At 41.6% G+C, this 14,991-nt stretch overlaps 1 protein-coding gene across 1 annotated transcript in view; it reads right to left on the reverse strand.

Annotated features, from left to right (window-relative positions):
* Positions 1-5,696: 5,696 nt before the first annotated feature.
* The window catches only part of LOC126400883 (chloride channel protein 2-like), a 230,559-nt gene continuing 221,264 nt past the window's right edge, over positions 5,697-14,991 (reverse strand). Inside the window, exon 23 of the mRNA XM_050061878.1 lies at positions 5,697-9,723. Within this exon, the coding sequence (XP_049917835.1) occupies positions 9,529-9,723 (195 nt within the window). The 3' untranslated portion in view covers positions 5,697-9,528. The remainder of the gene's footprint in view (positions 9,724-14,991) is intronic.

Below are 14,991 nucleotides of genomic sequence, written 5' to 3' on the forward strand. Positions count from 1 at the left end.
TCGGTGATTCGATTCGGAGATGTCTGATTCGACTGCCAGTCTCGCCATCGAATCGTCGCAAAATGTGGTTATGAAACAAGACCGTACCATTCTGACTATATGGGGGTGCTCACTGCTGCTGAACATCTTGATTTGACATAGAATGTATTTGTTTTCTAGTAATTCATGATATATAGCCTATTTTGATACAAACATCAGCCTAATTTCTGTTAATAAAAAATTGAAAGTGATGCGTGCGTTTAATCAGTAGGCTGGGGGTTGGGGGGGGGCAACCCGTATCCCCGGGGGATACGTGTTGTGCGAGTGAGGCCGGGAGTGCAGCCAGGTGTGGGGATTTCAGCACCACGGACAGCGCGCGTAAAAAGACTTACACATTTAAAAGGAGACAAGCATCTCCTTTTAAATGTGTTTGCTGCTAGCGAAATTATACATAATAAATGAAGACAGTGACATATTTTCAATAAAAAACAATGAGTTGAACATTCATTTCAAGCTTTTGTAGTACAACGAAATCCAGAATTGTGCGAGTGCGGCCGGAGAGCGGGCGGCAGTGTTTGATGCAGGAAACTCGATATGGACTTGAAAATCAGTTTCGGAATGGCGGGCTGTCCCTGGCTGGGCAGCGCGTCTGCGCTCATCTAGAGCATCATACCTTGATGAAGTGAAAGTAATAAAGATAAAGATAAAATGATAACCCTTTTACTTGTATTATTATTATGTTATTATGCCAACTGAAGAATTTAATTTGTTTATTTAGGTGTTTTAGCTCTTTTCTCTGGAGCGGAAACTGACGCAAATGAGCTCATTAATCAATGAGGGGGAAAACAAGATGATTCGACGATTAGTCGGCTAAGGGAAAAATCTGTCAAATCAGATTCGACTATGAAAATTCTTAGTCGGGGACACCCCTAAACTTAACCCTTTGAAACTTAGAGTGACATCACTTTTCTTGTGTTGCTTTCAGAAGCCAATCTCAAGTATTTAAACCTTTGAAGGCTGACCAACTTGGTATGATTAAAAAACAACAACAGCAACAACAACAAAAAACTAGGTTTAAAAGAAAAACGTTAGGGAAAAACTATATTTATAATAAAAATAATAATTATTACATTTTATAAAAATTATGTTACAGAATTACTACAATTCTTGTTTGTTTGTTTTTAGCTTTATTTTCTTTGTTTCTTTTTTATTTTCTTGTTTTTAATTTTCTCTTTTTACTAATTTATTGCTAATTTTTTTCTTCTTTCATTTCTCATTGATTTCTTCTCATGTTTCTAAAAGAAATCAAGCAATTTGCCTAGGTTTCAAAGGGTTAAAGGAGCAGTATGTGACATTCAGAGGATGTTGAGGATTCTGAGCCTGAGCCAAGATTGCCTGCACTTGACTTTCAACATGAAGTTGGCTAGCCAGTGGCTAGCAGCTAACGGGGCTAACAGCGTGAACAGTGCTTATAACAACAGTAACTACAGAGCTAACAGTGTTAATGTGAGGGGGAATTGCAGAGTGGGCTCTATGCTTCCAGGACGATGCCACTGCCACGGTGGGTTGGGATGGTGGTGGCAGCAACAGGGACTCACATGCACCAACATGCAGGTGGGGCTGGGCCGTCGACCACAACAAAGAACAAAGATGCTCAGATTTAAACACACACAGAGGCAGTGTGATGTCATTCCCTGCTCAGGGCGCCATTAGTCTACTATATCTTTACATGGCCTATAGTTTTTAAAGTTCTGAACATCATCAGGACCTTTAAAGCTGCAGTCATGTAATTGATTTGTTTGCCACTTGCAGCAAAGTCAGTTTATTTAAAGTTGTGTTTCTGACTACCTCATCAATTTAAGTGGAATATTCACCCTCCCTGAAGGAAATATTTGTCTCTTTAGCTGCTGAACTACTGTGTTCACCTGCTGATCGATAGCTTTTCTGTCTGCTGTTTGATTCCAGACACGTAGTGTAATGGCAAATGGTAAATGGACTTGACTTGTATAGCGCCTTTCTAGTCTTCCGACCACTCAAAGCGCTTTTGAACAGCGTCATATTCACCCATTCACATACACAGGTGGCCGAAGCTACCATACAAGGTGCCACCTATTACTCAGTAAGCTTTCACAAGCACTAACACACCCATGGAGCAGCCATCAGGAGCAATTTGGGGTTCAGTGTTTTGCCCAGTGATATTTTGACATGCGGACAGGAGGAGCCTGGGATTGAATCACCAATCTTCTGATTAGTGGATGACCCGCTCTACCTGTGAGCCACAGAAAATTTATCACAGGTATTAAATTGAAAGTAGCAAAGGGAAATAAGGTTGATGAGAGCGGAGTTACAGGCCATCATAACCGTGATTTAGAAGAAGCTAAATATGAGCCGGAACTGTTATTCTTTGCATGTTAATCACTACAGACAACCCCTTTTTAAAATGCACAGTCATGCAGCTTTAAACATAGTAAACATAGGCCATATGTTTTAAAACATGCACCCACTGTATTGTCATTCATTCGTAATATTACCCTCAGTAACAATTCAAATGTTCCTCATTACATCTTTGTGCAAAACTCCAGACTGACAAACACCAGAAATGCACTTGATATACTTTTCTGATATTTCTCTTTCCTTGTTAGAAGATGTCACATTGATGAAATAACACGCTCACACTCCGAACAGAAGAGCTGTCTTCTCCAGAGGCCCGTCTGCACCTCTTACCAGCGATTACATCAATCAGTCTCCAAGTGAGACAAGCACTTCCTACACTGTAGCAGTTACTGGGAGGCAGGAAGACTTTTTCGAGTGACACCTTTATTTAATATTCATCAGAACGTGGGCCGCGTCAGCATGGACAGATGGCGCTCTGCTCAACAGGGCTCGACGCCACTCGAGTGTTTCTAACCTCATTCATCGCAATACAGATGAGCAACTGCAGCCGCGTTTTGTCTGGTTGGAAAACTTGCACACACTCAAATAGGCACACAATCACACACACAGGTTCATACACCTGGTTGTGTTACAGGATGTCATGGTGTTGGTGTCACATCACTGCTGCTGTTAACTGGTAGTTAAACTGGAGTGGATTATGGATTAGAAACACAACAGAATATTAAACAAATGATCACTACAACACACATGCACACACACACACACACACGTAGGCACAGCTCACTCTGTCTCCAGGGAAGGTATCGTGCTCCCACCTGAAACTCACTGAGGGACGGAGCTTCAGCCTACTTAACGAATGAACTCATTTAGCTCATTAAGCCTTTACCAATGCACTCTTCACCCATTACAGTCCAGATGCTCTCCTCTCATTCACACAAAGTAAAACAACACAACAAGGAGTGTGTGTAACGTGTGTGTATTTTGTGGGTGATGTGAATGAGGACGCACCAGACGGAGGGGGAGAGAAAGAAACACTGAAAAAGAAACAAACGCATAGTTACAAAACTGAGACTGTGAAAAAAAGTGTGTGGTTGCAGATCATTATGGAGCCAACTGTTGCAGTTAACACTCCCCATGGGACAGCACAACCAGGAACACCATTTTAGGTGCATTTAGAGTTCTATTACCGACACTGAAGTGCTGCACTTGACTAACTTCGATATTTTGGGAGTTTTCAAAGCTGCAACACTTCAGCAGCTGTAACAAACATTAAGGCTCACGTGCTGGAGGACCCAAATTGCATAATGAGGTATTTTAAGCGAAGGGCATCACTGCTGAGCAGAGCCAGTTCACCTGCCCCTCCCAAACTCACTCTGTTAGGGGTGGTACCAAACCCTCAGGCTGGGAGTATTCTCTGTGTCCTGATTCATGGCTGGATGCTCTGAAGGACATGGTCATGGGACATGTCCTAACTATTCTGACTTTACGAGTTTACAAACATGTAGAGAGAAAGCAGTGTATGAATGCACCATTATACTCACCAGCCTGCAACAGATGTGATACTGTTGTTAGAATTACTATATCTAACATTACCAGATTCTAACTTGTAAACATCAACGACTTATTAAAATTGGAAACCTGATATATCCAATTTTGCACAAAACAACATGGGATGTTGCGTCCGTCGTTCAAATTAATTAAATGCAAATGCAACAGATGAAATATGAAATCAATGCAAACTATTTTTAACCCTCACATGACCAATTCTGCTCTCACAGAAAAATAGTTGATAACATGAATTCTTGCAAGTTTTAAACCTGTGAATCTTTCCCATCTCTACCATCCATTATATATAATGGGAAACGCAGACCTCCTGTCTGTTTCTGTAAGCTGAAACCATTTCCCTCAGTGGAAACAAAGCTTTTATTTACTTTAATTTCACAGATAAGAAACAGTAAATTGTGAAGACAATAAAGCCTCCACAAAAATAGCATTTTAAGTCTTGTGTGTGATTTATCCTGGCTTCATATGAGCAGAGGAAATCTCTGCTAGTTGCTAGGCTACTTTATACAATGTAAAATACCATAGACTTGTGCTAATAACGTTAGCATGTTGTATTTGTTTGGAAAACGTGTTTAGTGTAAGACAGTTGTTTTGTCAGTGAATCTTGTGAGCTGTAATGGAGCCAAATTTTGTAACATTACCTTTGTTAAATGTTGCTGTTGTCCCTGGCTTCATGTGAGTAGAGGAAAAGTTCACTAGCCACTAGGCTAATTTATACAATGTAAAATGCCATAGGCTTGTGCTAATAACGTTAGCATGTTGTATTTGTGGGGAAAATGTGTCCAGATAAAGACAAGTGTTTGTCTGTGAATGCTGCGAGTTATAGTGAAGCTGATTTGTGTACTTGTGTTTGAAACTGTCTCTATTAAGCCATGTTTAATGTGTGTTTAATGTGTGTTTTTAACTTTACAGCACTTCACAGAAACCTCACCACCAACTATTGTTTTGGAGATGTAACTGCAGAATGACACAGTTCATCGTTAAGTCCTAGACATTTGTGCCAAATTTAAAGAAATTCCCATAGGCGTCCTTGAGACATTGCGTTCACAACAGTTGGAAAATTGTATGTACATATGTACAACCTGAAAACATAATGCGTCCGACCATGGCTTTTGCCGGTGTTGAGGCACAATCAAAGCTGTTGCAAAGAACATACGGGTCTTTATCTTTGCATGCAATTACTATGGCTACAACTGCAGTTCATTGTGAACGCTGAACCTACACTATGTCACTGGTAGATACAAAAAACATGCACCTTGTACACACTCCAATCAGCAGTTTCTAAGTTAATGTGAAAATGATGCTCTTCTCTGTTCAAGCTTAATTTGTTTGTCTGAACTAAAGCTGTATTTCTGTGTTTTCCTTAAAAAAAGAACCTTAATTATTGTGAAGAAATAAGCTTGACAAGAGATGGGTTCTCCAATACAGCTGAGTAGATGCTTTACTCACTGAGCTAGATTGGAGCAGATTGAATAATGAGGTAGTAAGATGCTCATACAGTGAGATCAAAACGTCGGGTTAGGAACAAATGTTGTGTGAAACCTTTGACTCCCTGTGCTATAAAAAGATTTGGGATAAAATGAACTAATGTGAACATTATTGTGGCATTACTGTGTTTGCCTCCCCACTGGGAGTGACAGCAGAACACAAAAACAACACTCCAGGTGCTTCCCAGCTGTTAGTGAGGGGAGAGACAGACAGACAGACAGCTGCAGTCCTGGGAGATATAAAACAGAAAGTAATCTTCAACACAACGTGTTTGTTAAAATCTCATTTATTCATCCCTGATATACAAAACAATGTTTCATTTTTCTGTGTGAAAAATAGCTCTGGATTTTGTTCAGTTCAGTCTGGTTTGGCCCTTGGGGTTTGCCGTAGTGGAGGCCTCCAGGACAATTCGCAGTCCCTAAGAGCCCTAAGGAGTGGATAAAAGATAACTCTCAACAGCTGATGTGAGGATCTGGTCTTATCAAACCCATCAGACTGAAGGAGAGAGGGGAGCATGATAAAACTGACTCACATCAGTGCTTAAGGGGGAGGGGCTTGTATGAGAGCGCCAGCTACAGTTCATGCAGCAGGATTCACCACAGAGCCTGTTAAGACCAGACGGGAAGGGTTTCCAAAAGCCAAAATGAGGAGTCTAAGCCATTTCTCTTTTTGAACAAAGGCTGATCAACACCTAAAGGTGCAAACAGTGTCCTTAAATATCTCAACGCAGATTTGGTGAGATTCTGACAGCTTGTATCGAAGCTTTTGGGAAACCTTCCCCCTTGAACTGTCATTCAAATATCGTATCTTTATCACACACAAGCTCCTGTGTGAGCGTCAGTTCTCCTCATATACATACATCTTTTTACACTTTTCAGGTTTCTTTACAAAAATAAGGTTATCTTGCATTCATGTCATCAATTAAAACTGGGTTACAAAGTGAGATGAACAACAGTTATTGCACAAATTGATTACCTACAAGTAGATCATCCATAGAAAGAATGGAAAAACAAATCTTTTTTACAACTTCTACTTTGATTAATACAGACTAATAAATATGCATCTACCTTGGTTTATATCTGTCTGGTAGCAAATGAGATGAAACGTTCTGAAGTGTCTGCAGAGGGGAAGGCTCTGGCAGAAGGCAGAATAATGAAAATCGATGAAAAGCACAAACAAATGAACAGAACCAAATCAGACGAGTGGATCTCAGTCAGTCCCGGGGGCGAGCAGATGGGGGCGGGTTGAGGGGTGTGGAGGGCGGGGCGGGGCGGTGACGACGACGATGACAGATTGCCATGGTGATAATTGCACACCCCGCTGACACATCATCCAGCCCCCTTACATATTTGCGTACTTGTGTGAAAAGTGCCACGTCTACAGGACTAGAAAACAGATCCAAACACTTAAGGGTGGATAGCTTAATCCCGTTGATAAAGAAGAGGAGTCGATGCAGGCACTTGTGGAATGAACATGTCACCAACAGACCACATGCTGGTCCCTTTAACGCTAACTTCACCGGCAGCCACCGCAAGCCTTTACCCCTCTAATGTTATTTGCGCTTTACAAATAAACTTCTTAGTAGAAATGTTTCAGACAGCATGTCAAACGATGAAAAAAAACATAAAAGACAGCATTAAAATCAAATTTTTAAATCATCAAATGTGGAAAAACAAATAAACAAATACAAAAAACAACAAATATAATAAAAGAAGCCTCCCAAATCTTTCAAAAGAGAGTAGTCAACAACAATTTAAGATAGGTTAAGACATTAAATTATGATTTTATATTACAGGAATGATGTTAAATATATTAATTTCTGAGCTTAACTTTGCAAAGACCCCTTCCCCAGTTCAAAATCAGGCGACGCGTCAAACTCAACGGGCGAATGGGAGATGCCAATCAAAGTGAACTGACACTGTAAGTATAAAACAAGATACTGTAAAGACACATAACAAACAGGCACAAGATGGCAAACATACTGAGACACAACGTCATTCACTAGTCCCATTATTCATGTCCGTCAAGCTTCTTTTGTTTTTGGTACATTTTGATCATATAAAACAAATCTCACATGCGCTCCGTCATGCAAAGCCGTGCTGTTTCACTGTGTGTATTTTACTTTCAGTGGCGCGCAGCAAGACAAGACACCACCAAAAATAAAATCCATGCAACGCGTCGAATGCTAGAAAACCATTAAGAAGTTGGGTATGAGTGCGTATTTAAGGCATCCAAACAGTAGAGCAGATTCTGTAGGTAGTAGTGGACGTCCTGGCCTGGTGGAGAAATAAAAAAAAATATTAAAGATTTGAAAAAAGGAGTGTGTCTTAAGGGACGTATTTGGGGGTCAGTAGTAGAAAAGACGGAGGGATGGAGGAAAGGGAAAACAAATCAATGCTTTTCTGTCGATGAGCAGAGAGCGAGCTGACAAGCCTTAAGCATTATGGCAGACATGAATTATTAAATTCACAGTACTTATACATTATCCGTCATGTCGGACTGCTTGCTGAATCAGAAACCATGCTGCCATTAATCATTCATGGCTCCTGTTCCAGGTTCAATCGGTCAGCTAGGAGCTGGAGCGATAATTTAGTAATGATTTGGACTTATAGTGGTAAACAAGGTACATTTTAAAAGTTAAACTACATCTTCGACCATTTACTGTTGGTCAGTTAGGGATTTCCTGAAGTGTTTTTACTCCAGTTAATCTCACTGGATCATGCTCCCGTTCTCTTAAGCTATCTTTATGCAATAATCAGGCAGATTCTGCTCACATACATTGCCTCATCCCTGGAACATTACATCATAAAGCTGGTGGGGGGGGCGTCTGTGACTCTGATAGTAATGGAGGTTAGCCAACATGGCGATCAAAGACAGATTGATGAGAGGGCCCAGAGCAGCTGGTTAGGTAATGATGTCTTCATTCTTTCAGCCATCCATTTGCTCCCTGTTCTTCCTCCCTCCCTCGCTTCCTGCCCTCTCCATCCGCCTCAACCTTCTCTGGAACGGTTATTAAAGAGCTATATTTAGATAAGCAGAAAAACCTCGACTCTCTGAGTGCATCGCCGCGGTCTTGTTTGTGTGTCTTTCTATATGTCTTTGTAATGTAAGGCCGTAGCTACAGTATGAAAGGAGTGTACGTTATGAAAAGGGCTACAGGTGCTTCCGCCACTGCCAACAGGCATGTCTGCTTGCATAGACTTTATTCTCAACCTGACCATTAAGAGTTGCAGTGAAGAGATGGGAAGACTGAGGAAAAGAGGTATAATGGAAACAAGAAAAAAATCCGAAAGCTAAGGCATCTGTCCCCTTAGTCCAGTGCTTGTCAGTGGGACAAACTGTAGTGTGATTTACAAAGAAATGGCGCCATGGCAAATTCCAGTTAGACCCAGACCACCTGATCAGTCAGAAATCAAAGTATTCAAGCTGGAAAACAAAGACTGAAATGTGTTCTAAAGGCAATAATAAAAAAAAAATCATATAAGAAATAGTCGTTTGCTACCTCCCTCCCTCTTCATGCACACTCACAATTTCTCACCTCTTTCTCACACACACTTACAGTACAAGCACACGTTACTCTTCCTTGTCATCACTGCTGAATTTCTCTACTCAAGTGGAAGACTCGTTCAGAAGATAACTTTTGCAGGTCCAAACTTTGATCTCAACTCTAAAGATACAGAACCAACAACAAAGTCTGCTAAAAAAAAAATCCCTTTTTAAAGATTTCAACCCATTCCCAGTCCCCCCTGCAAAATCCACATTCACTCTGCTGTGGGTTCCCGAGGGTTAATGGAGAGCAGGGCACAGGTTGAGTTGTGTTCCTCTCCCCCGTGGAGTGTCTGGCTTGGTCAGTGCAGGACTCCTGGAGAGCGCACTGGTGGGTCCGTGAAGCAAAGTGGATGGTGGAGAGAAAGAGGAGTAGATGAGGAGAGAAATGAGGAGTTGCGAAGAGGCTAGCAGTAGGACTCTTTCCAGAATTAAATATTGATCCGAAGCCCTGAGGATTTTTGCATGTTTGTGGCTTTGGGAGATTAAAGACCTCTATGCCTCCTCCTCCTCTTCCTCCACCTGCTCTTCTTGCTCCTCCTCCTCCTCTACTTTCCCTCACTGGGATTTCTCGTCGGACTCGGAGGGGGTGTGTTCGCGGGGCAGCGACATGCTCTTGTGGCGATCCCACAGCTTGTGGAGCTCGGTGGCTTCGTTCTCGCTGCTGCTGGTGCCGCTGTCCCGGAAACTGGCCAGAGGAGGACGCACCTTCACACCCTTCACTGTCACAGAGCCCTCGATGGCCTTGCGAAGCTGGATGGAGAAAGACAAAACAGTTATAGTGGAGAGAGCAAAGAGGTCAAGTCTGGGCATGCATACAGGTAACACCCCACTGTAGCTGCGTGTGATTTTTATACCTTAGGCCTCGATCACACAGAAAGCGTTTTGGAGGTTGTAAAACGTCAGGCACACCGCACTAGCTTTTTTTTTTCTTTAACTGAATGCCACCAGTAAAAAATGCTTGCTGTGGTTTTTTATTGTTACAAGGCAACCACTCAGTCACCTTATCACCCTAACCTTCCTGTGCAATCAATCCACCGTTTATTTATTTGTTTTATTTCACATTAATAAGTGGCTAGTTCCTGACATGTTGAGGCAGAGGGTACTGTCTGTAGCTCTGGTTGAGGGTGAGAGGCTGTCAGCAGATAAACAGAGATCTGTGTGGGTACATGAGACCCTAAAAAAGAGGCTGGATCATGGGGAGTACCACCAGTTGGTCCAGGAGCTTCTCCTCCATCATGGACGTTTACAGGCCGATTTTAGGATGACTCAGGGGCAGTTTGACAACATGACTATCGTTGGGCCGTATAGCTCTGGGTATCCAGAGTTTCTCCTCAATTGTTTACCAGCTGTAAACTTGTTGTCATGACCACCACAGAAGGCCCGCCTCTCACATCATCTGATTGGACAATGGGAAAAAAGCAGGGATGATGTGTGGCGCTTTCCTGCTTTGACATGAAGATTTTTTTTCAACTGGAGGAGTTTAGAGTGCACCAGCAAAAATGCTGGGCCACTAGATTGCAGAAACGCAAAACCAAACGCAACGCAAAAACAGTGAGCAAAAGGCTTCACTCATTCTCATTAAAAACAAACAAAAAGCCGCCTCCAGCTGCTCAGCATATAGACCCACGAGGACACAGGTAGGTAGCAAGATTTACATCACGTGGACCCTTGCAGCCACGTGCATGTGAAAAATTTCTCATATAGTGTCTAATCAAAAAATTGTCAGTGGGATGAGATGATGCAATCAGTATTCAATGGGGCTTTTTTCCACCATTTTGTTTCATTTTTTTAGTAACTCTTGTACTGATCTTACTCCTGTTGTTACCCTATTAGGCACTGCTTTTTGCTTTTGCTCCTTGAAAGCACATCTTGTCTTGTATATTTGAATATCTTGCTTGATATTTAATACTCTGTTGTTCTAAAACTGGGCCCAGTGATTGACCCTGACCCGGGGAACCCACTGGCTGTTCTGGTTGTTACAGGTTGTAAAACGATAAATTTGGGTTACTGTAATTAGTATTACTGTCATTTGAAGCGTTCTCTGGCGCAAAAAAAAATTCCTTTGGGATAAATAAAAATCTATTGAATTGAACTGAATTGAATGACACAATCGATGTTGAATATTTCCCAGTATTTGAAAGATATGTGTTCACATTAGATGGCCGTGTCAGATATGAAAACATATGCATACACTCCACTTTTTTTTTACTAGAATTGTCTGGTTATACAGAAACTTATGCCATCAGGAAAAATACAAAAATCCTATAATGAGGCTGTAATCACATACCAACTGTACAGATTGGGGCCTGGTCCATCCATGGGGAAAACTCAACAGTGCGGTATAAAAATATAACCATCGATGTAAAATGAAAAATGATGTATTGTTACACATTCTTTTAAGACGCTGGATAACCACCTAAAGCCTCAATCTGTAGAATTTTCATGGGAACATAACTGATGACATACGTGTCTGTATAGCACTAAAACAATCTCACTAAACAGCAGTGTAGTGTATGTGCTGCTTTCAGTCCTGTTTTTAGCTTTATATACATTGCTTTCCAGCTCAACCACTTTTTTAATGCTTCTACTAAAAGTTGTCCAAAATTCAAACATCCTGGACTCTGATGCTTAAAATGGGACACAAAACACGACCAGCAGCAACAGGATATTTCATAGATGACTGACTCCATTATCATCTTATTACAAAAAAATAGACAATTTTTCATTTTCTTGACACGAGTACAGCAATGTGTCTTATTTTGTCTCGCTGTAGGATACTGACACTTACTTCCTGCAAATACCTCAAGCAAAACTGCAAAGGGTAAAAAAAAAATGCAATCACCTCACCCCACTGACAGAACATTTGCTTTTAATATTCCTATTAGTGCCAGAATCTGATTTTTTTTTTGTTTTCTTACAGCTTTTGGGAGCAGTTTCACACCACCCACAATTTCTTTTCCTTTTCTTTTCTGAATTTCTTGTGAGCATCGCATTGTAGGAGAATACTGTGCATCAATGGTACACTCAGAATCTGTATTTAGTGTGCGTACTGTCTGGTTTGAGTAGCACTAGAGTGTAGTTTAGTATACTACATATACACACTCGAGACCTGCTAAGAGTTGGGGTTGGGACATGTCACATTTCTTTTTCTATAAAAACATGAAGTCAGGCTCTTTGTGCCTAAATTGTGCTGTCTGGTCCAGGGGGTTATTCACAGTGGGTTATTATGCTGAGCTGCATACAGTTTTGGCGTGGGCGTCCCTCTGGAAATAGAAGTGCTAACCCCGACACTGTACTTACCGCGCTCTACAGAGAAAGATCATGTCAGTAGTTTACAATCTGATGCACAGGCACACAAGCCATTTTCTATTTTGCACTGGGACCTTTTTCGCAAAATGAAATTGAGGGGAAGATCATAGTCAAAGGGTAGCGTGCACGGGTAAGTGAGGTCAGAGTGACTTTGACTTATGCTGCTGTTTGCTGAAACATTTCATAGAATGAGAGGAGACGAGCGAGGCGGAAATGACTGCATATTTATTAAATCTCTGCGGCTCCCCTTGCCACCTACGCACGACAGAAATGAAAGTAAATCAAAGACGGTCCACTCTACAGGGCTAGACTTGCTTCTGCCACAGAACACACCGCAGGCTGCCTTTTAGAAATGTTCATAAAAATGGACAATTTATTACAGGAAATCAGAGTGGCTGAGACAGGCAGAGCAGAGGCAGTTACTTTAGGTATTACCAAAGGTCATGGTCTGGTCGAATGAAATTACACCAGTGACATTTTTGGTAGTGTCAAGTGAGCACAGGAAGTTAGCCTTGATTTTTGTTTATGCGTTATACATGTTTACAGTAACAAGGTGGAACCACAGTCAACCACAGCATTTTGGTTATTTTTTGAGCACCATCCAAAGAAGTTACAATGTTGAACTGTATATATTAGCGACACACGGCCCATCTTGATCATTTCTAGATTCATTCTCTCTCTCTCTCTTTTTTTTTTTTATAAGACCTTCACACTAAAAAATGATAATGCTTTATTTTATGTCTGTTAATTCCAAAACAATTCTTGAAAGATTCCTAGTCAAAGGGTACAGATGACCCCCACCCAAGGCCAAGAGCGGACCCATGAAAAGGTCTATGGTTTTACCCTTAACTGGGATTCTTGGTGCGTTCGTTTTGTACTCGGAGGTCGGAAATTCCCAGTTCCCAGTCGGAAGTTTAAACTCGAACGCACCCTAAGATCGGCTTTCCAACTCAGAAACTCGGAGTAACCGCATCAATCCCAACTTATGAATTCAAGATGGCTGCCGGTCACATACAGTAAACACTCTACTAAAGTACTGTTTATAGCAATTTTATTTTATTTGTTTTACATTCCCTCAGGGGATGGATCAAATGCGGAGAACAAATTTCACACACTCAGGTGTGTGACAATCAGTGGGACTTTATCTTTTAATCTTTAATTTGTATTTGTCATTGATGCTGCTTTGATTGATGTTTTGTTCCCGGGGGGTCTTTGCTGTTGCTCTCCCTGACTTAGGCTTTCCATGTAGGCGCATGGAAGGGCAGGGAGGTTTGCTTTCTCTGCCTTAGGATTTCCATGTAGGCGCATGGAAGTGCAGAGAGGTTTGCTCTCTCTGCCTTGAGGCTTTCCACATAGGTGTGTGGAAGGGCAGAGAGGTGTGCTCTCTTCATCATAGGCTTTCCTCGTTTGCAGGTGGAAGGGCAGAGAGGTTTGCTCTCTCCTCCTTAGACTTTCTGCGTAGGCCTAGGAAAGTCAGTGAGGCCATAGAACAGAGCCATACTGCCAAATATAATACTGCAAATGGAAATAATGTTTTCTTTGACTAAAGTGGTCCTGACTGACCTGATTTACATTTTCGTTTTTTGAGAGAGGAATACATAACTACCCTGTGTTTTTACTCTTTAGAACACATTGGGTTTATATGGCCTCTAATAAAAAGTGGTCCATACATTTTAAGGTTGAAAAAAACATAATCTATTCTCCTAAACACATTGGAGCTGTCAAGTCTCTTTCATCCCATCTTTTTTTTTTTTCCCTCTATGTGAGAGCGTATCATTGACTTTCCTGTTTGGCAGGTCCAAGTTTGTCATTTGGCTGATAGGGTGAAGAATCTGGGTGCTACAGATCCTGAAGCAGCAGTGAAAGAATAGTGTCCACACGCTGTAGGGTGTAAATAATGCACTATAATCACACACACAAACATCCCTCAGATTCCTCTCTTCCATGCGGACCAGCGAGGCTGTGAGGTAACAGCGTGTCGGTGTGACAGACAGGCAGACTGGGAGAGGCTGGGCTTTATCTGCTTTGGCTGGGTTTTTGTCTGCTGGTGGAACGCAGAACAAAAAAGCCTAAATGTCAGGGACAGGCAAGCAGCACTGCACTTAGCAACAATCCTCTCACCGCTTCCTGGCCAATTCACAAAGAGCGAGGGGTTTTCAGTTGTTTGTGAGGCAGGAGATGGAAAGAGAGGGGGGAGGGGGNGATGGAAAGAGGGGGGGGGGGGGGGGGGGGGGGGCAGAGAACAGACAGATAGACAATGGATAGAGACAGCAATATTAAGCAGCCTTTTGTCTGTCACAGTACATAACAGGCAGAGGGAGGAGGAATTCTTAATGTTGACCAAAATGCCTGTTTGTGTGTGTGTGTGTGCGCGCAGCATGGTGACAACACTCCTGATGATATTGACAGTGATTTTACAATTATGAAAGCAGTGAATATGCTGCCTGTGTAAATGATGACAGTCACGACTATTTTCATTAGATTAAAAAAACACAACAACACAAAATGAAAGAAAAAACAAAAAGTGGATCATGAGTTTTGATGCCAGTGGTATGAAATCATTTAACACTGAATTCTGTGATAAAATCTGCACGACAATTATGAAAAATGCTGCAGAATACACCAAACTAGACTGTCCACCTCCAGTGTTAGGCACATAATAATAACCCTTTATTACAGTGACGAGGAGTGTAACTAATTACTAATAGA

Source organism: Epinephelus moara, chromosome 2 (genome assembly GCF_006386435.1).
Source record: "Epinephelus moara isolate mb chromosome 2, YSFRI_EMoa_1.0, whole genome shotgun sequence".
Classification (NCBI taxonomy): Eukaryota; Metazoa; Chordata; class Actinopteri; order Perciformes; family Serranidae; genus Epinephelus; species Epinephelus moara.